Source organism: Lucilia cuprina, chromosome 5 (genome assembly GCF_022045245.1).
Source record: "Lucilia cuprina isolate Lc7/37 chromosome 5, ASM2204524v1, whole genome shotgun sequence".
In the NCBI taxonomy this organism is placed as follows: domain Eukaryota; kingdom Metazoa; phylum Arthropoda; class Insecta; order Diptera; family Calliphoridae; genus Lucilia; species Lucilia cuprina.
The window spans coordinates 42,129,559-42,143,491 of record NC_060953.1 but is presented as its reverse complement, the minus strand read 5'-3'; the positions used below and the strand labels follow the sequence as shown (position 1 = coordinate 42,143,491).

Genomic DNA, 13,933 nt, shown 5'->3' with positions numbered 1-13,933 from the left:
ACTTTGCCGGCTTACAGATGCAATTTAACGTTTCAGCCGTCGACGTCGTTAATGTTTTTCGCCGCAGGTCTCTGAAATACAACTCGCTGAGAGAAAAGCTAATAAAATAGAAAAACTGTTCGTGTCAATTTGTTGTATATTTTTTTTTTTTATTTTACAAATTAATCATATTTATTAAAATACAAATCATATAAACTTCATAACAATAGCTATTAATAAATGTGTACATAGAAATATTTTCCAATAAAATTGTGTAAATAAACAAAAATCGATATGAATAAAATTTTGTGAGAACGTGTGTATGCATATGTGTGTGTGTGTTGGAACAAAAATTTAGTCAAGTCTCGGAGGCGGCTAAATAATACATTGGAACAACAATAAAAAAATAATATATATTTAGTGCAATACAAAAATTCTTATTTTAAAAATATTATGAACAATACATAAATTAAAAAAATATGGAGAGAAGAGTAAAATTGAAATCTATAAATCCTCACATAACTTGTAAAATCTGTGGAGGCTATTTTATTGATGCTACCACAGTTACAGAATGTTTACATACCTGTTAGTATAACATAATAATTTATTTCTAGTGATTTCTAAAATTAATTTTTTCGTTAAATTTTAATTCAGTTTGCAAAAGTTGTTTGGTAAAACATCTGGAGGAGAAGAAGACGTGTCCTACCTGCGAAAATGTTATTCATCAATCTCACCCGCTTCAGTATATTAGTTTTGATCGGACAATGCAAGATATTGTTTATAAATTAGTGCCAAATCTACAAGAAGGTAATTTATTGTTTAAATAATAATTGTTGAAGGTTTTCGAAGCTTTGAAGTTTTCTGTAGAGTTTGAGATGTTGTAGAATCAAATAGTCTAGACTACAAGTTTAGTTTAGTTTAAAAGGGTTGTACACCAAAAAAGTATACATCCACTATGAGACCCAGGAGGGTCCATTGTGATTCCCTTTAAGAAGAAACGAGAAAAATATATAGACAGAAAATAGAAAAGCTGGATAGATAAGTTTGAAATTACTGAATTCCTATCCTAATAGAGAAAGAATGTTGATAGTAATGGAAGGGAATTCTACGATGTCCGACGCATAAATAGCCAATTCACTCCCTTGATAAAACCTAGAATGTCGCCTATACTACACCCAGATACATCTCCTAAATCATCATGGAATGTTTTTCCTAGCCATTTCCGCCTCAGACTCTGTGGACCAGGACAGTCACACAAAATATGTTCTACTGTCTCTAGCTCCGGTTATCACCCCTACTAGAATTCTAATACTCTTCCTGTCCAATCCTAATAGTGTTCTGGTTGCCTTGGCATTCAACCTCGGCCATAAGGCTTTGGATACCCTGCAATCCATCCTACTATGCCAGGAATGGTTGGATGAGTTCCTGAATTTGTCGGAAATTAACCTATAGTACTAGCAGATAGGTGGTTTCACCGACCTAACTCTACTATTATTGTCCAGATCTGACCCTTGTCTGGCCAGTTCATCTGCGATCTCATTACCCTGTATGTTACAGTGCCCTGGAACCCAACACAACTTGATTGTATACAACTCAGATAGCTCTCGGATAGCATCCCTGCAGCTGCTTACTAACCTGGAATGAACTACATGACATTTCAGGGCCTTAAGTGCTGCCTAACTATCAACTAGACTACAATATCTCTGTTGTCTTAAATATAGTCCAGTATTGTCCAGTATTGTGACTATAATCCACTATAGTCTTGATTATAGCCCCACTATAGCCTTTACTATAGTCCCTCTATATTCATGACAATAGTCCCACTATTTTCTTGATTATAGTTGCACAATAGGTTAGTCTATAGTTGTACAATAGGTTTGACTTAAATATAGGCGAGAATATAGTCCCAATATAGTCTTGAGAACTATGGCCAAACATTTCCACTATGGTTTGACATGACTTGGCTTTAATCTTAACCGAAATATTATGATTGCGGTTCCGTAAATGACATAGATCTCAGTAGTTTATAATAAAGATTAACTTAACCTATATGAATATGAAATCAAAAAATCTATTTTATATATTCTCTCATTAGATGAAATGCGTAGGGAGCGTGATTTCTACAAGAGTCGTAATATGGCCTGTCCCAAAGATTTGCCACAAAATCATGACGATGACAATGAAAAGGTTATGGAAGCACATGCTGAATCCGATTTCCATCGATTAGACGAACAAGTCAATGTCTGCTTGGAATGCATGAGTAACAATTTCAAAAGCTTACAAAGACGTTTCATACGCTGCAGTTCTCAGGCGACAATTACGCATCTTAAAAAATTGGTGGCCAAAAAGATTTTAAATGGCATTGATAAATATAGAGAGGTAAGAAATTTAAAATTTTACAATATCATTAAAGGTTTTAAAATTGCTTTTAAATTTTTAACTTTTCAGATTGATATATTGTGCAATGAGGAATTGTTGGGCAAGGATCATACCTTAAAATTTGTTTATGTTACTCGTTGGCGTTTTCGAGAGCCTCCTTTACGTTTACAATTTCGTCCTAGAGTAGAAATATAGTTTTATCCGAAATTATTATTAGTCTTGCATCCGGTTTTCTTAATGTCAGGTTTGTTTTTGTTAACGAATTATTTGACCAATTCACAATCAATGTTCTAGCATTGTATGTCATAAATATTTTTTTAAACTAAACTTTTAATAACAACAAAAAAGAGAAAAATTGCCACATACAAAATTACAACAACGTTTGTGTATTGAACAATTATTTTAATCAGATCATTATGTAAAACTTTAACCAGATGTTTAGCTAGTAGGACTTTAATATTTTACATAAATTAAAATTTAATACCATAAACTGTAATAAAGCATATTATTATTAAGTCAGAGTTATCTATACATACAGATATATATATAACAAAAAGTATATAACATTTATTTATAAACTAATAGTTTAATTTAACTAGCTTTTAATACGAGTCTTATTTTAAATATATATTTTTTATTTTTAATATGTTTAAGCTTTAATGATGTTTATTATTAAACTGCTACAACTACTTACTATTATATTTTATAATTTTTAACACAAAACTTCCTTTCAGAAAACCTGATTTTTTTTTTTAATTTTATTAAACATTTATGTTTTTAATCAAAAAATCAATTCTATTTACACTTTTAGTTTTCTTTTACATACTTCCATTATGATTTGCTAAACAAATACTTTATACAAAGAAAAATAGTTTTATATATTTATATATATTTTGTATATACACAATTAAAAAATTTATTAGATAAATAAATAATTTATAAAAAGAAAAATAATATGCTTTTTAATATTAAATTAATTGAATCGAAGTATTTGTTATTTCTAAAAACTTAATACCTATATCGGCAAAAAAATTCTATACGATTATAATGTTTTTATATAAAAAACATTCTGGGGCACTTTTTCTGGAGTTGTCCATTATCTGTTTACTATTTAATCCTATATTATGTATAAATTTATATAAATATTCGACGTGTTAAGGGTAGGGTTTTTAAAATATATATTTATTTATTTATTTCAACTTAAACCTAAGAATAAATTCTAAGTCTAAGAAAAATAGCATAGAGCACTAGCATCTGCGGCCATCAGCTCGTAATTGTGAGTTATACTTTCAGTTTTGTTAGTTTGATGAAATCGTATATTTTGTCTATGTTTTGAGTAGAAGGTTCTCTGAGAAATACAATGGCAGGATTATTTTGGAAAAGTCTAGTTCTCTGGCTGGCGAAAAGCTGACATTCATCAAGGACATGACAAATCGTAAAACGTCTGTTACAAGTATTACAGTTTGGTGCAGTGTTTAGGCTTCTGAGAATCCACTCGTGAGAGAACGAAGCATGACCTAATCGGAGTCTTGAAAATACTCTGATTTTGTCCCTCTCCAAACTTATTGGATACTTAGGCGGTTTGTTGTTGAGGTTCACATTGGAGTAGTGAGAATGTTGAAGACGAGTTTCTTGTTGTTTGTTTTTAACGTGGTTTGCAATATAACGACGAATATCAATTTTCTCCGTTGTTGCATCCATAATTACTGGGGCACTAGACGCATATTTAGCAGCCAAATCTGCATTTTCGTTGCCAGGGATGCCAATGTGGCTTGGGAGCCAATAAATTTTTACCTTATTCTCGTTTCCTATAAGTAACTCGCGTATTTTGATGATAATGTTCCATTTGTAGTTGAAAGTACTTAAAATAGCTTTCATCACTGACAGGCTGTCAGTGAAAATAATACATTTCATTTTTTCAGCTAAGACGAGACGAATCGCCTGGTATATGGCACAAGCTTCCGCCGTAAAAACAGATGAGTAGTCTTGAAGAGTTTTTAAGATGAGGTTCCTACCGTCTTCGCCTACAACGGCATATGCCGGAAGGGTGTCTTGCGATTTGGTGCCATCCGTATATAAAAAGTGCCATCCTTCAGTTTTTAGTTTATCTTTCTGTTCTGCGAATAAGCTGAGGAAGGTAATATCGGAAGTTTCATTCTTTTTGAGTTTGGACAGAGAAAGATCAATACAGGAGTAATTGAATATCCAAGGCGCCTTCTTAATAACTTTTTTTGACATTTTAAGTTGCAAGTTTAACTCTTCTGTCAGAGCAAGAGACTTTGCAATCGCTGAAATTATTCTCTTTGGCTTTTTACTATTAATAATAGAGGTGATGTCCTTGTCAATAACAGAATTGGTACTGTTTAGAAGTTTTGGTAAATACCTTGCTTTGACCTCATAAAATCTGTCCTCTATACTGGGGAGACCCGCTTCAGCAAGTATATTGCTAATCGGCGTGGTTCTAAAGGCATATAAGCAAGCCCGGACAGCACGGTGGTAAGTTGGTTTTATTATATTTAAACTAGTTTTGCAAGAATTACCGTAAAGAATGAGGCCGTAGTCTATTTTTGATAAAACGAGAGTTTTAGTTAAGTATGACAAAGTGTTGATATGCACGAAGCTCCTATGTGATAAATAGCGAATAATGTTTACCCTAGGCAACAGAGAGTTTTTAAGTTGAAGCAGGTGTTCTTTCCAACTGTAGTTGTGAGAAAATATAACGCCTAAGGCTTTTAGCTTATTTACATTTTGTATATTCGTACCATCAGATTGTATTGAGTAGTTATTAGAATCACAATTGTGCTTACGGCATATATGAAATTTCTTTGTTTTATCTAAAGAGATTTTTGCCCCGGAATATTTGGTCCAGTTGTTTATTTCTTGGAGGAGGCCTGTTAAAATATCAGTTGTCTCACTATTGTCATTCTTCTTACAAAAAATATATAAATCATCTGCATAAAGACAATGATCTAAAATCCGGTGAACATAAATAATTTTACTGATTTCGTTAAAAGCAATCTGAAATAGGACTACCGACAGCGGTGATCCTTGTGGTATACCGTTACTTAGAGGAAATGATTTTGATAAAGTTCCATTAACTCTGACTTTAAACCGTCTATTTGCCAAGAAAGATTTTATAAAGTTGAATATTTTAGGACCAATCGACCAAGACTTTAAAATGTTTAAAATAACATGTGACCCAATTCTATCAAATGCTTTTTCAAAATCAATAGAAAGAGCAGTGACATGGTTTTTTGCAGAAAGGGCATTGGTGATGTAGTAGTCCATATGCAGCAGTGCGTCATCGCACCCCTTATTGGCTTTAAAAGCAACTTGCTCCTTAGCGATTAGTTTTTTTGTTTCCATAAACCAAGACATTCTTGCAGCAATAATCCTTTCAATAACTTTGGAAAGACACGGTAGAAGAGATATTGGCCGAAAGGAACCAACCGTTGCAGGATTTTTATTTTTTGGTATGGGAACTACTACTGCCAGCTTCCAGGTGTGTGGCAATACGCCACTGTCAAAAATAGTGTTGTAGACTTCTAGTAGTTTTAATTTCGATGTATGCTTAAGGTGTTTAATCATTTGATATGAAATGCGATCTAAGCCTGGCGTAGTGCCCTTTACTTTACTTAGGCAGTTGTTTAGTTCTGACAAACAAATTGGAACTTCAAGCTGACTGGCAATCCTATCTTGTGTGCTATTTATGACTATTGAGTTGACTGAGTTCTTGGCCGAGTTAAATAAAGGTGGGAAGTTTTCATCTGAACTATACTTGGCCCATTCCTCACCGAAATGGTTAGCGATTTTGTTTGGATCAGAGATTGACTCATGCTGTGTGTTAATGGTCTTGATAATGGTAGTAGATGATTTTCGTGTGATTCTGTTGATTTTATCCCAAACTGTTGAGATGGGCGTGTCCCTATGTATATCCTCAGTGAAACGTTTAAAACTTAAAATTTTTGCTCTCCTTAACTCTCTACGAAAAATCGCATTTTGCTTTTTATATGCAATTAAATTCTCTTGATGAGGGGCGGATTTAAATTTTTGCCATGCCTTCATCTTAAGGTGCCTTAAATCAGCAAGAGCATCATTCCACCATGGGACTGGCGACCTAGCTGGTCTATAGTTATGTGTGAGTTGTGGTATGTGACAATTGGCGGCAGAAAGAATGCATTTAGTCACTGTTGCGGCACATTGGTTGCTGGATTGTGTTATTTGACGGGATGCGATCTCTTTATCTGCAGAATTTGAGAAGTTGTACCAGTCAGCTTTATGTAGTAAAAATTTCTTAGCTTTGACAGGCCTGAAGATTTCTTCTGACAATTTTAGAATTAATTTAATAGGGAAGTGATCGCTGCCATGTAAGTCATTAAGTACATCCCAGGATGCTAGGGGGAGCAAGTCCAGCGAGCAAAGCGATAGATCAATATGGGAGTAAGTATTATGGGTGGAGAAGTGGGTTGGGCTACCATTATTCAATATGCACAAATCGGTTCGTTCAATAATATTTTCCATTAAGATCCCTCTATTGTTGTTATTTGTCGAGCCCCATATCGTGTTCCAGCTGTTAAAGTCGCCCAAAATCAACAATGGCGTGGTAATAGATGATATGATGTTGGAGATTTCATTTATAGAGATATCCTGGCATGGTGGTATATAAAATGAGAGCACTGTAAACGTTTTACTTAGATTGACTTCTATTGCAACTACTTGGTACACTGAGGTTATGTTGATTTGTCTATGAGGTATGTTTGACTTAATGAAAATACCAGTTCCTTGTTTAGAGGTGGAGTTGAGAACTGAGTTCACGAAGTACCCGTTGTAGTTTTTGGGAGGTATAGGTGTAAAGTTGTAAGCACAGTGAGTTTCTTGAAGCGATATAAAGCAGGGATCCATATCCTTTATAAGTAATTGTAGCTCTTGAAAGTTATTCAAAAGGCCGTGTATATTCCATTGTAAAACAGTAAAACTCATAAGCTGAGAGCAAAAAAAAAAAAAAAAAAAAAAATATGATTATGGTCTGGGCGGGATATGATTATTGTTAAATGATGGATTTATTAAAAATGAGTGTATTATAGAGGTGAGAGCTCCATTTCGGGGTCATCGGGGGATTCCTCGTTGACCGACGGCAAGAAATAACTATTTTGTCTTATTAGTGTTTGAGTTATTGATGAAATAGGGGAAATAAATGTGTTATTAGAATTTAAAGCATTATTTTCGTTTCCAAAGTTTTTATTTGAGGAAACAGCTGTTTCTGTTTTATTACTTTTGTTATCATTGTTTTCTTTAGATTTGCAATTTTCTTTTTGATTTTCAACTTTCTTCGTTGTTGTAGGTTTAGGTTTTGATGTTTTTGGTGTGTCTAGGGGTTCGTTAACTTTAGTGTTATTTAGTGTGATGTCAAAAATTTGATCTTTTTGCTTATTCTCGTTATTCTTTGCCTCTTTTCGCTTTGTAGGTGTTTCGTATGTGATATTTGCATATGTATTGTCGCTAGCTGTTATTATTGGATTGCTTTCTCTATATTTTCTACGTGCTTCTCCAATGCTACAGTAATTTATTGTTTTGATTTTTAAGATTTCTTTCATCTGGAGATATCTAGGGCAGTTTTTGTCCGAAGATGAATGTTTTCCAGAGCAATTTGTGCAAAAAGTACGCTGACACTTTTCCTTATCGTGGGGGGGTAGACTACATTCAGGACAAGTAGCGTCACCACGGCAACGCTTTTGTGTGTGTCCTAAACGTTGACAGTTAAGGCATCGCATGGGATTCGGAAAGTAATGATCTACTTTGCATTTGTACCAAGCAACATCAACTGATTGCGGTAAACGATATAAATCGAAGGTTATGATCATTTTTCCAGTTGGAATGCGAGATTTACCGTCTTCACTGGGTTTAGTGAATTTGTAAACGTCTGTTACTCCTTGATCTTTCATCTCTTCAACAATTTCTTTTTCAGGCACATGTATTAAGCATGGGGCGTATATGACACCCTTTACTGAGTTAAGTGTGTCATGAAGTTTGCATGAAACAGGGCAGACGTTTGAGAGAGTTTTTGCTCTTACAAACTTATCTGCAATACGCGAATTACGGGCAAGAATCAGTAGATTACCATCCCTTAAAAGGGAAATAGAGGTGTACTCCGTGCTAATATCTTCCACACCTTTTTTAATGGCAAAGGGGCTTAACTTTGCAAGTTGTTTGGTTGAGTCTGTTGATGAGATTAAGACGTATTTTGGCTGGTTTTTATTGTTAATGTGAGGCGTTGGTAAATCTGGGAATTCGTTTTGCTTTTGTTTTTTTGTAGGGTTGTTTACATAATCTCCGAGAGGATAAAATTTATTGTTAGAGTATTTGTCCGGTGGGCCCGGCGCCATATTATTGTTTTTAATAGAACAATAAATAAATAAAGAAATGTAACTTTGTTATTAATGCAAAAACAAATGAAAAGAACGCGAATAAAAAAGAAAAACAACAATAAAGTCGTTAACCGTTACTCTAGACTATTACGAATATGAGTTAATGCAGACAGATGAGAAAGACAACCGTTCGCATTGAGAGATAGTCGATGACTGTTAAAATATATAATCGCTGACTATAGTACTATAACTTGTTTAAACTGATGTATTAAAGTTGGTCAAGTATATAAAAAATGCAATTATTGGACATTGCCATGAGTAGATTAAAATAACTGCATAAAAATTCGCCAAATTGTCAACACTTTGTAAAAAATGAAAAACATCTTGATATATATAAAAGCTTTGTGTTACGTCATTTTAAACAGCTGTATTTGTTTTTGTTTTGCATAACAATAAACCCAGAAAATATAAAAAAAATACATTTTTTTTACAAATAATTTGTATAATACTTTTTTTTACAAATAATTCTATATACATGAATGCCGTTATTGCATTGTGTCATTTTTGTGAGGCTCATGGACCCTCGGCTATATTTAGTACACAAACACTTAGAGACACAAAATTGGATGAACTATATTCAGCAGCAGCTTTGCAGACTTCGAATAGTGTAGCTGGTAAACAGTGTGCGGCATGTAACTCCATTGGCCAGACAAATGGTTTGTATAGTAAGGATAATGAAAGTGGAGCCACATTCTTGAGTACACAACAATCGGCACTGCCGGAGGTGGCGACATTGGTAAAACAGGCGGCAGTACGTAGTTTAAGCTGTGAAATAAATCACAATAAAGATGGTGGTTTTGTATTTTTCGGTGACACTTCCAGGGGTCATGTTTTAAGTCATACCTTTCACGTTAGTGATTTGCAAGTATAAAATGGTACTTTTTTAAAGAACGTTCTAAATTCTAATGTTGTGTTGTTCTTTTTTGAAGGCCCGTGGTTTTTATCAACTGTTTTCCATTATCATACTTATGAAAGATAAATATTTTCTTTTAAATACAAAACCTTTTTTGGCAGAACATTTACGTAAAATTTCTGCAGAATTACAAAACGGCGCTAAACGCATACGCGAAGAGGAGGAATTGAAAGGTTCCCCACGACAACGCCGTTTATCCGGTTCACAGCCCTTAGTACAAACTCCTAGATCATTAATAGAACTTACTGGAGAAGAAAATGTTTTTGCCGTTTTGCACTCACATTTCTCATGGCTTTTATTGGCAGGTTCGCGTTTTCTCACAGAACACGTTACCTTTGGCAATTTACCCTGGCTACCACCACAAAGTAGTAGTCATCCACCACAACAGAGACTTACCTATAATATAACAACTTTGCCTATGATACAAAAATATGAGACTCTAGATGATGCCGAGGAATTTTATTCTTTACGTTACATCAAACAGGTGGTGCGAAAGGCAGAATTTGCCTCGGTTTGCTATTGTGCTTTAACCGGTATTAAGGTATATATGTTAAGTAAAAAGACTTTTGGAAGGCTTTTTTGAATACATGTTTTACAGATTATAGTACGTGGTGATCCAGCTCGTACTTTTCATTTTATGATGTGTCTTAAGAAACTTTTACCCGAACAAATGCACTCTCTTATACGGGTCGATGCACAGCATCAACATTCCATAAGTGCAGATTATAAAATCATTTCAATATCGAATGAAATTGCTGTGCCCATGGCTAGTTCATCTGTATTTCGCATAGACTTTTTGGAAGAATCTCTGGGCAATAATGTTTGCATCAAATGGCCGGGTTCAGTACCAACAAAACGTAAGTGTTTTATACTCTATAGACTACAATATATTCCAGACTGGAATAGGCAATAATCAACACTATACATTTATCTAAAAGAAGTAATCAATTTTTATATTTCATAATCCTTTTCAGTGCCGGATTTATTGGTGAAATTGTTAAAAGCTGTTGATGAAACTCGTTTTACAGAATTGGTGCTAAATCGTCATACCAGAGTTTTAGTAGAGGAATGGAAAAAGTATAAAAATAAAACATATTTCCTAAAATTTAACTCTTTAACCGTATTCAATTTTTAATTCTTTAGCAAAGTTATCTGCCTCAATCATGCCAAATCCACCAATGGTCAAGCCAAATTAAAAAGAGTATTAGGTGTCCAAACTCAAGACCAACCACTTTTAAACTACTGGAGTGCACATTTGCATTAAATTACAATTTTGTTTTAACTACAACACACATTTTTAATTTATAAACAATTTTACGAAAAATTAATAAAAAAACACTTTCATGTATTATTTAAAAATGCTCCTTCAACCAAGACTCGCTGGTTTGTGGGAACCAAAATCATAGAAACTGATTTCTGTTTTATTATTCACGTTCTTATTGAATATATGGATATTTTTTCCTTATTGTTGAATATTAGCAAACTTAATTATTGTAACTAAACAAACAAAAAGATAAAAACTTTTTGTTATTTGTTTACTTCTTGTAGCCACAGCTGGAACGACGACCACGAGCACGTTCAAACTTGCGACCCTTGGAGCGTACATAGGGGCGAGTGTGGGAGTGAGGTACACCGGGAGCTTTGCCGAAGTGTTTGCAGGCAGTACGGGCAGTACGCTTACCTTGCAACAACAAGCAGTTCTTGCCAGTGGGTGACTTGAGAGCCAACTGATCGAAAGTGATAACTTCACCACCAGCCTTCAAGATGCGTTCGCGAGCGGTTTGGGTGACGTGCAAAGCACAGACGCTCATCTTGGGTACGGTCAATAGACGTACGTCATCGGTGACGGTACCAACAATAACAACAGTGGATTCGGGTTGCTTGGCAGCTTTGAAGAAACGGCTGACGCGTTGCAAAGACATGGGTGGTCTGTTAGTCTTGCTCATAAACAAACGTTTCAACACGATGCGGTTGAACTTTTTGTTGGTACGACGTTGAAGGAAACGGTACAACTACAAAAAAACAAAAACACTGTCAAAACAATTTTTTCTTAACACAATAATTTTCAATTTTCAAAGAAAATGTATAGTACCAGGAAAATTAGATTTCCTTTCTATATTTAATGGTGCTACATTTTCTTTTCTTTTTGTATTAACACTTACCTTGACCAAAAGACGCAAGTAAACATCTTGGGATTTGGGCTCAGTTCTGCGAACCTTACGATCGTATTTGTGGCTAATATCAATACCCTGCAAAATTAAACACAGAAAATATTTGTTAATTCACATATTCCACAAAGTTGTTAACAACATTTCACTATTCACTTGAATTTTTCATTTCGATTTTTTATGATTGTTTACAATTTAATTCTGTTAAAAAAATTTTCACTACAAGTCTTACCATTTTGGCGACCGGAAAAAGAAAGAGACGTAGTTCGCAGGTCTCAAATGTCAACTTGACATTACAGTTGCCACTGAAGTTGGTTGCAGTTTATTTATTTTGACATTTTACCGGACTTAATAAAATATGGCAACACTTTGGGTGGAGAATATAGCGAATGTCTAAACCTGAATTATATTTTAAAATTATTAATGCAAGTTTTTTTTATTCTTTTTTAATATAAATTAATATTTTTTTCAAAAAAGAAATTTGTAAAATTATGTTCTAACATAACTATTCACACTTTTTTTTGGTTTTAGTTAGAAAGTTATTTTAAACGTTATTGGGGTTTGAAATTTTACAAAACAGAGTTGATATTTTATATTGAAATTAAAAAGTATTTGTTTAAAATGTTATTTCGATATATTTTGATTACAGAAAAAAATATGTTCATATACTTCAATTCTCTAAAATTTGAATAAGGATTACAGTGAATGAACAAATTGAGGTATAATATACTGATAAATTTAACATTGATTAGCTCTTGTTAGTTTCCAAGACAATGGGAGTTAAAATTGTGACATAAACAAAATGTGTATATCAATTTCGGCCCGATAATCTTAACTCCCCCAAAAGAAAAATAAACAATAATTTTGTCTCTCCTTTTTGCTTAATATTTCTTCTTTTTTACTATTTTCATAAATAAAACCATAACTATAAATGTTACTATCACAAAAACAATCATTAGCCACATCCAACATTTCCAGGCGTTGCGTGAATGATCCTCCAACTTTTCAGTTTCTTTATTAAGAGCTCCAATATTACGATCTGCCATGCCAGCCGAACGAGATACCATCTCAGTGTCTTTCTTAATTATTCTATTAGCAGTTTCTGTCTGTTCTCTCAGATTTCGCGTCAAGGACAACATATGCTCCGTAATCATTTCCTGATTTTCTCTTATATATTTTACAGCTTCACTTTGTTCACCGCTACCCGATCCTTCTTCTAAGTTTTTGCGTCTTCTTAGTGTATCTTCTTGTAGCAATTCCTTACGCAAGTCTGCATATTGTTTGGAACTTTGTAGTTGGTTCATTTCTTTGAGAGCTTCATCTCCTGCCTCAGAGGCTCCACCTCTTAGTCTAGTTGACCTTAAGCGGTTGGCTGGTGGTGGACTGTCAATATAATTGGTAATGGTCTTTAAATTTTGTAGTCTTTTCATATAATCAGGAATTTTTTCAGTGCTATAGGGACTAATGAGAAATAAGCATTAAATTATGTTTGTTACATTGACCTCTTGTTATTGTTGCTTCAACCTACTCTTCCATATTTTTAAGTTCATCGATCATAGTGTCTAGGGATTTTATAAATTTCTTTAAACGCCAAAAATTTACTTCTTCCTTTGCCAATTCTTCACAATTGGCTAATAATGTACGTATATTTACATTTAGCTTAGTGGCCATTTTAATTAATTATTAATAGTTTCTAATTTTAAAAAATTTTCTTAATTCTATGCAGTTGTTTTTTTGTTTTTATTATAAACAACAAACACGTCATAATAAAATGTCAAATTTTGCTAATGTCTAAAGTGTATTCACTGGGTAGTAATAACACAACATTGTTGTTAACTCGATGCTCTGAAAAACAGCTAAAAGTCTCTAACTTTATGACCGCACCCAACCATATTTATTTTCTAAAAATATTTTAAAGCTCACTTAAGTTAAATAATTTTAATTATGTTATAATTTTTCTCTTTAATTTTAAACATTTTTCTTGATATATTTTTTATAAATTAAATTAAAAATCGAAATTTAACTGTTAGTTTTAGCTAGAAATATTTTTGAAAAAAACGCTTGTTTAG

At 33.5% G+C, this 13,933-nt stretch overlaps 4 protein-coding genes across 4 annotated transcripts; 2 read left to right on the top strand and 2 right to left on the bottom strand.

Annotated features, from left to right (window-relative positions):
- Positions 1-68: 68 nt before the first annotated feature.
- On the top strand, positions 69-3,004 carry LOC111682110 (polycomb group RING finger protein 3). The gene is made up of 4 exons (XM_023444019.2): positions 69-564; positions 634-786; positions 2,075-2,358; positions 2,428-3,004. Exons 1-4 carry the CDS (start codon positions 459-461, stop codon positions 2,551-2,553), a joined length of 669 nt encoding a protein of 222 aa, XP_023299787.1. The 5' UTR covers positions 69-458; the 3' UTR covers positions 2,554-3,004.
- A 6,137-nt stretch (positions 3,005-9,141) lies between these two features.
- LOC111682114 (folliculin) lies at positions 9,142-11,020 on the top strand. The gene is made up of 5 exons (XM_023444023.2): positions 9,142-9,648; positions 9,713-10,237; positions 10,295-10,553; positions 10,671-10,773; positions 10,840-11,020. The coding sequence occupies exons 1-5, from the start codon at positions 9,259-9,261 to the stop codon at positions 10,958-10,960; spliced, it is 1,398 nt and encodes a 465-aa protein (XP_023299791.2). The 5' UTR covers positions 9,142-9,258; the 3' UTR covers positions 10,961-11,020.
- Positions 11,021-11,042: 22 nt separating this feature from the next.
- On the bottom strand, positions 11,043-12,157 carry LOC111682115 (60S ribosomal protein L18). The gene is made up of 3 exons (XM_023444024.2): positions 12,097-12,157; positions 11,859-11,945; positions 11,043-11,708 (listed from the first exon to the last, which is right to left on the bottom strand). The coding sequence occupies exons 1-3, from the start codon at positions 12,097-12,099 to the stop codon at positions 11,232-11,234; spliced, it is 567 nt and encodes a 188-aa protein (XP_023299792.1). The 5' UTR covers positions 12,100-12,157; the 3' UTR covers positions 11,043-11,231.
- A 578-nt stretch (positions 12,158-12,735) lies between these two features.
- LOC111682113 (vesicle transport protein USE1) lies at positions 12,736-13,641 on the bottom strand. The gene is made up of 2 exons (XM_023444022.2): positions 13,393-13,641; positions 12,736-13,325 (listed from the first exon to the last, which is right to left on the bottom strand). Exons 1-2 carry the CDS (start codon positions 13,533-13,535, stop codon positions 12,746-12,748), a joined length of 723 nt encoding a protein of 240 aa, XP_023299790.2. The 5' UTR covers positions 13,536-13,641; the 3' UTR covers positions 12,736-12,745.
- Positions 13,642-13,933: the final 292 nt, after the last annotated feature.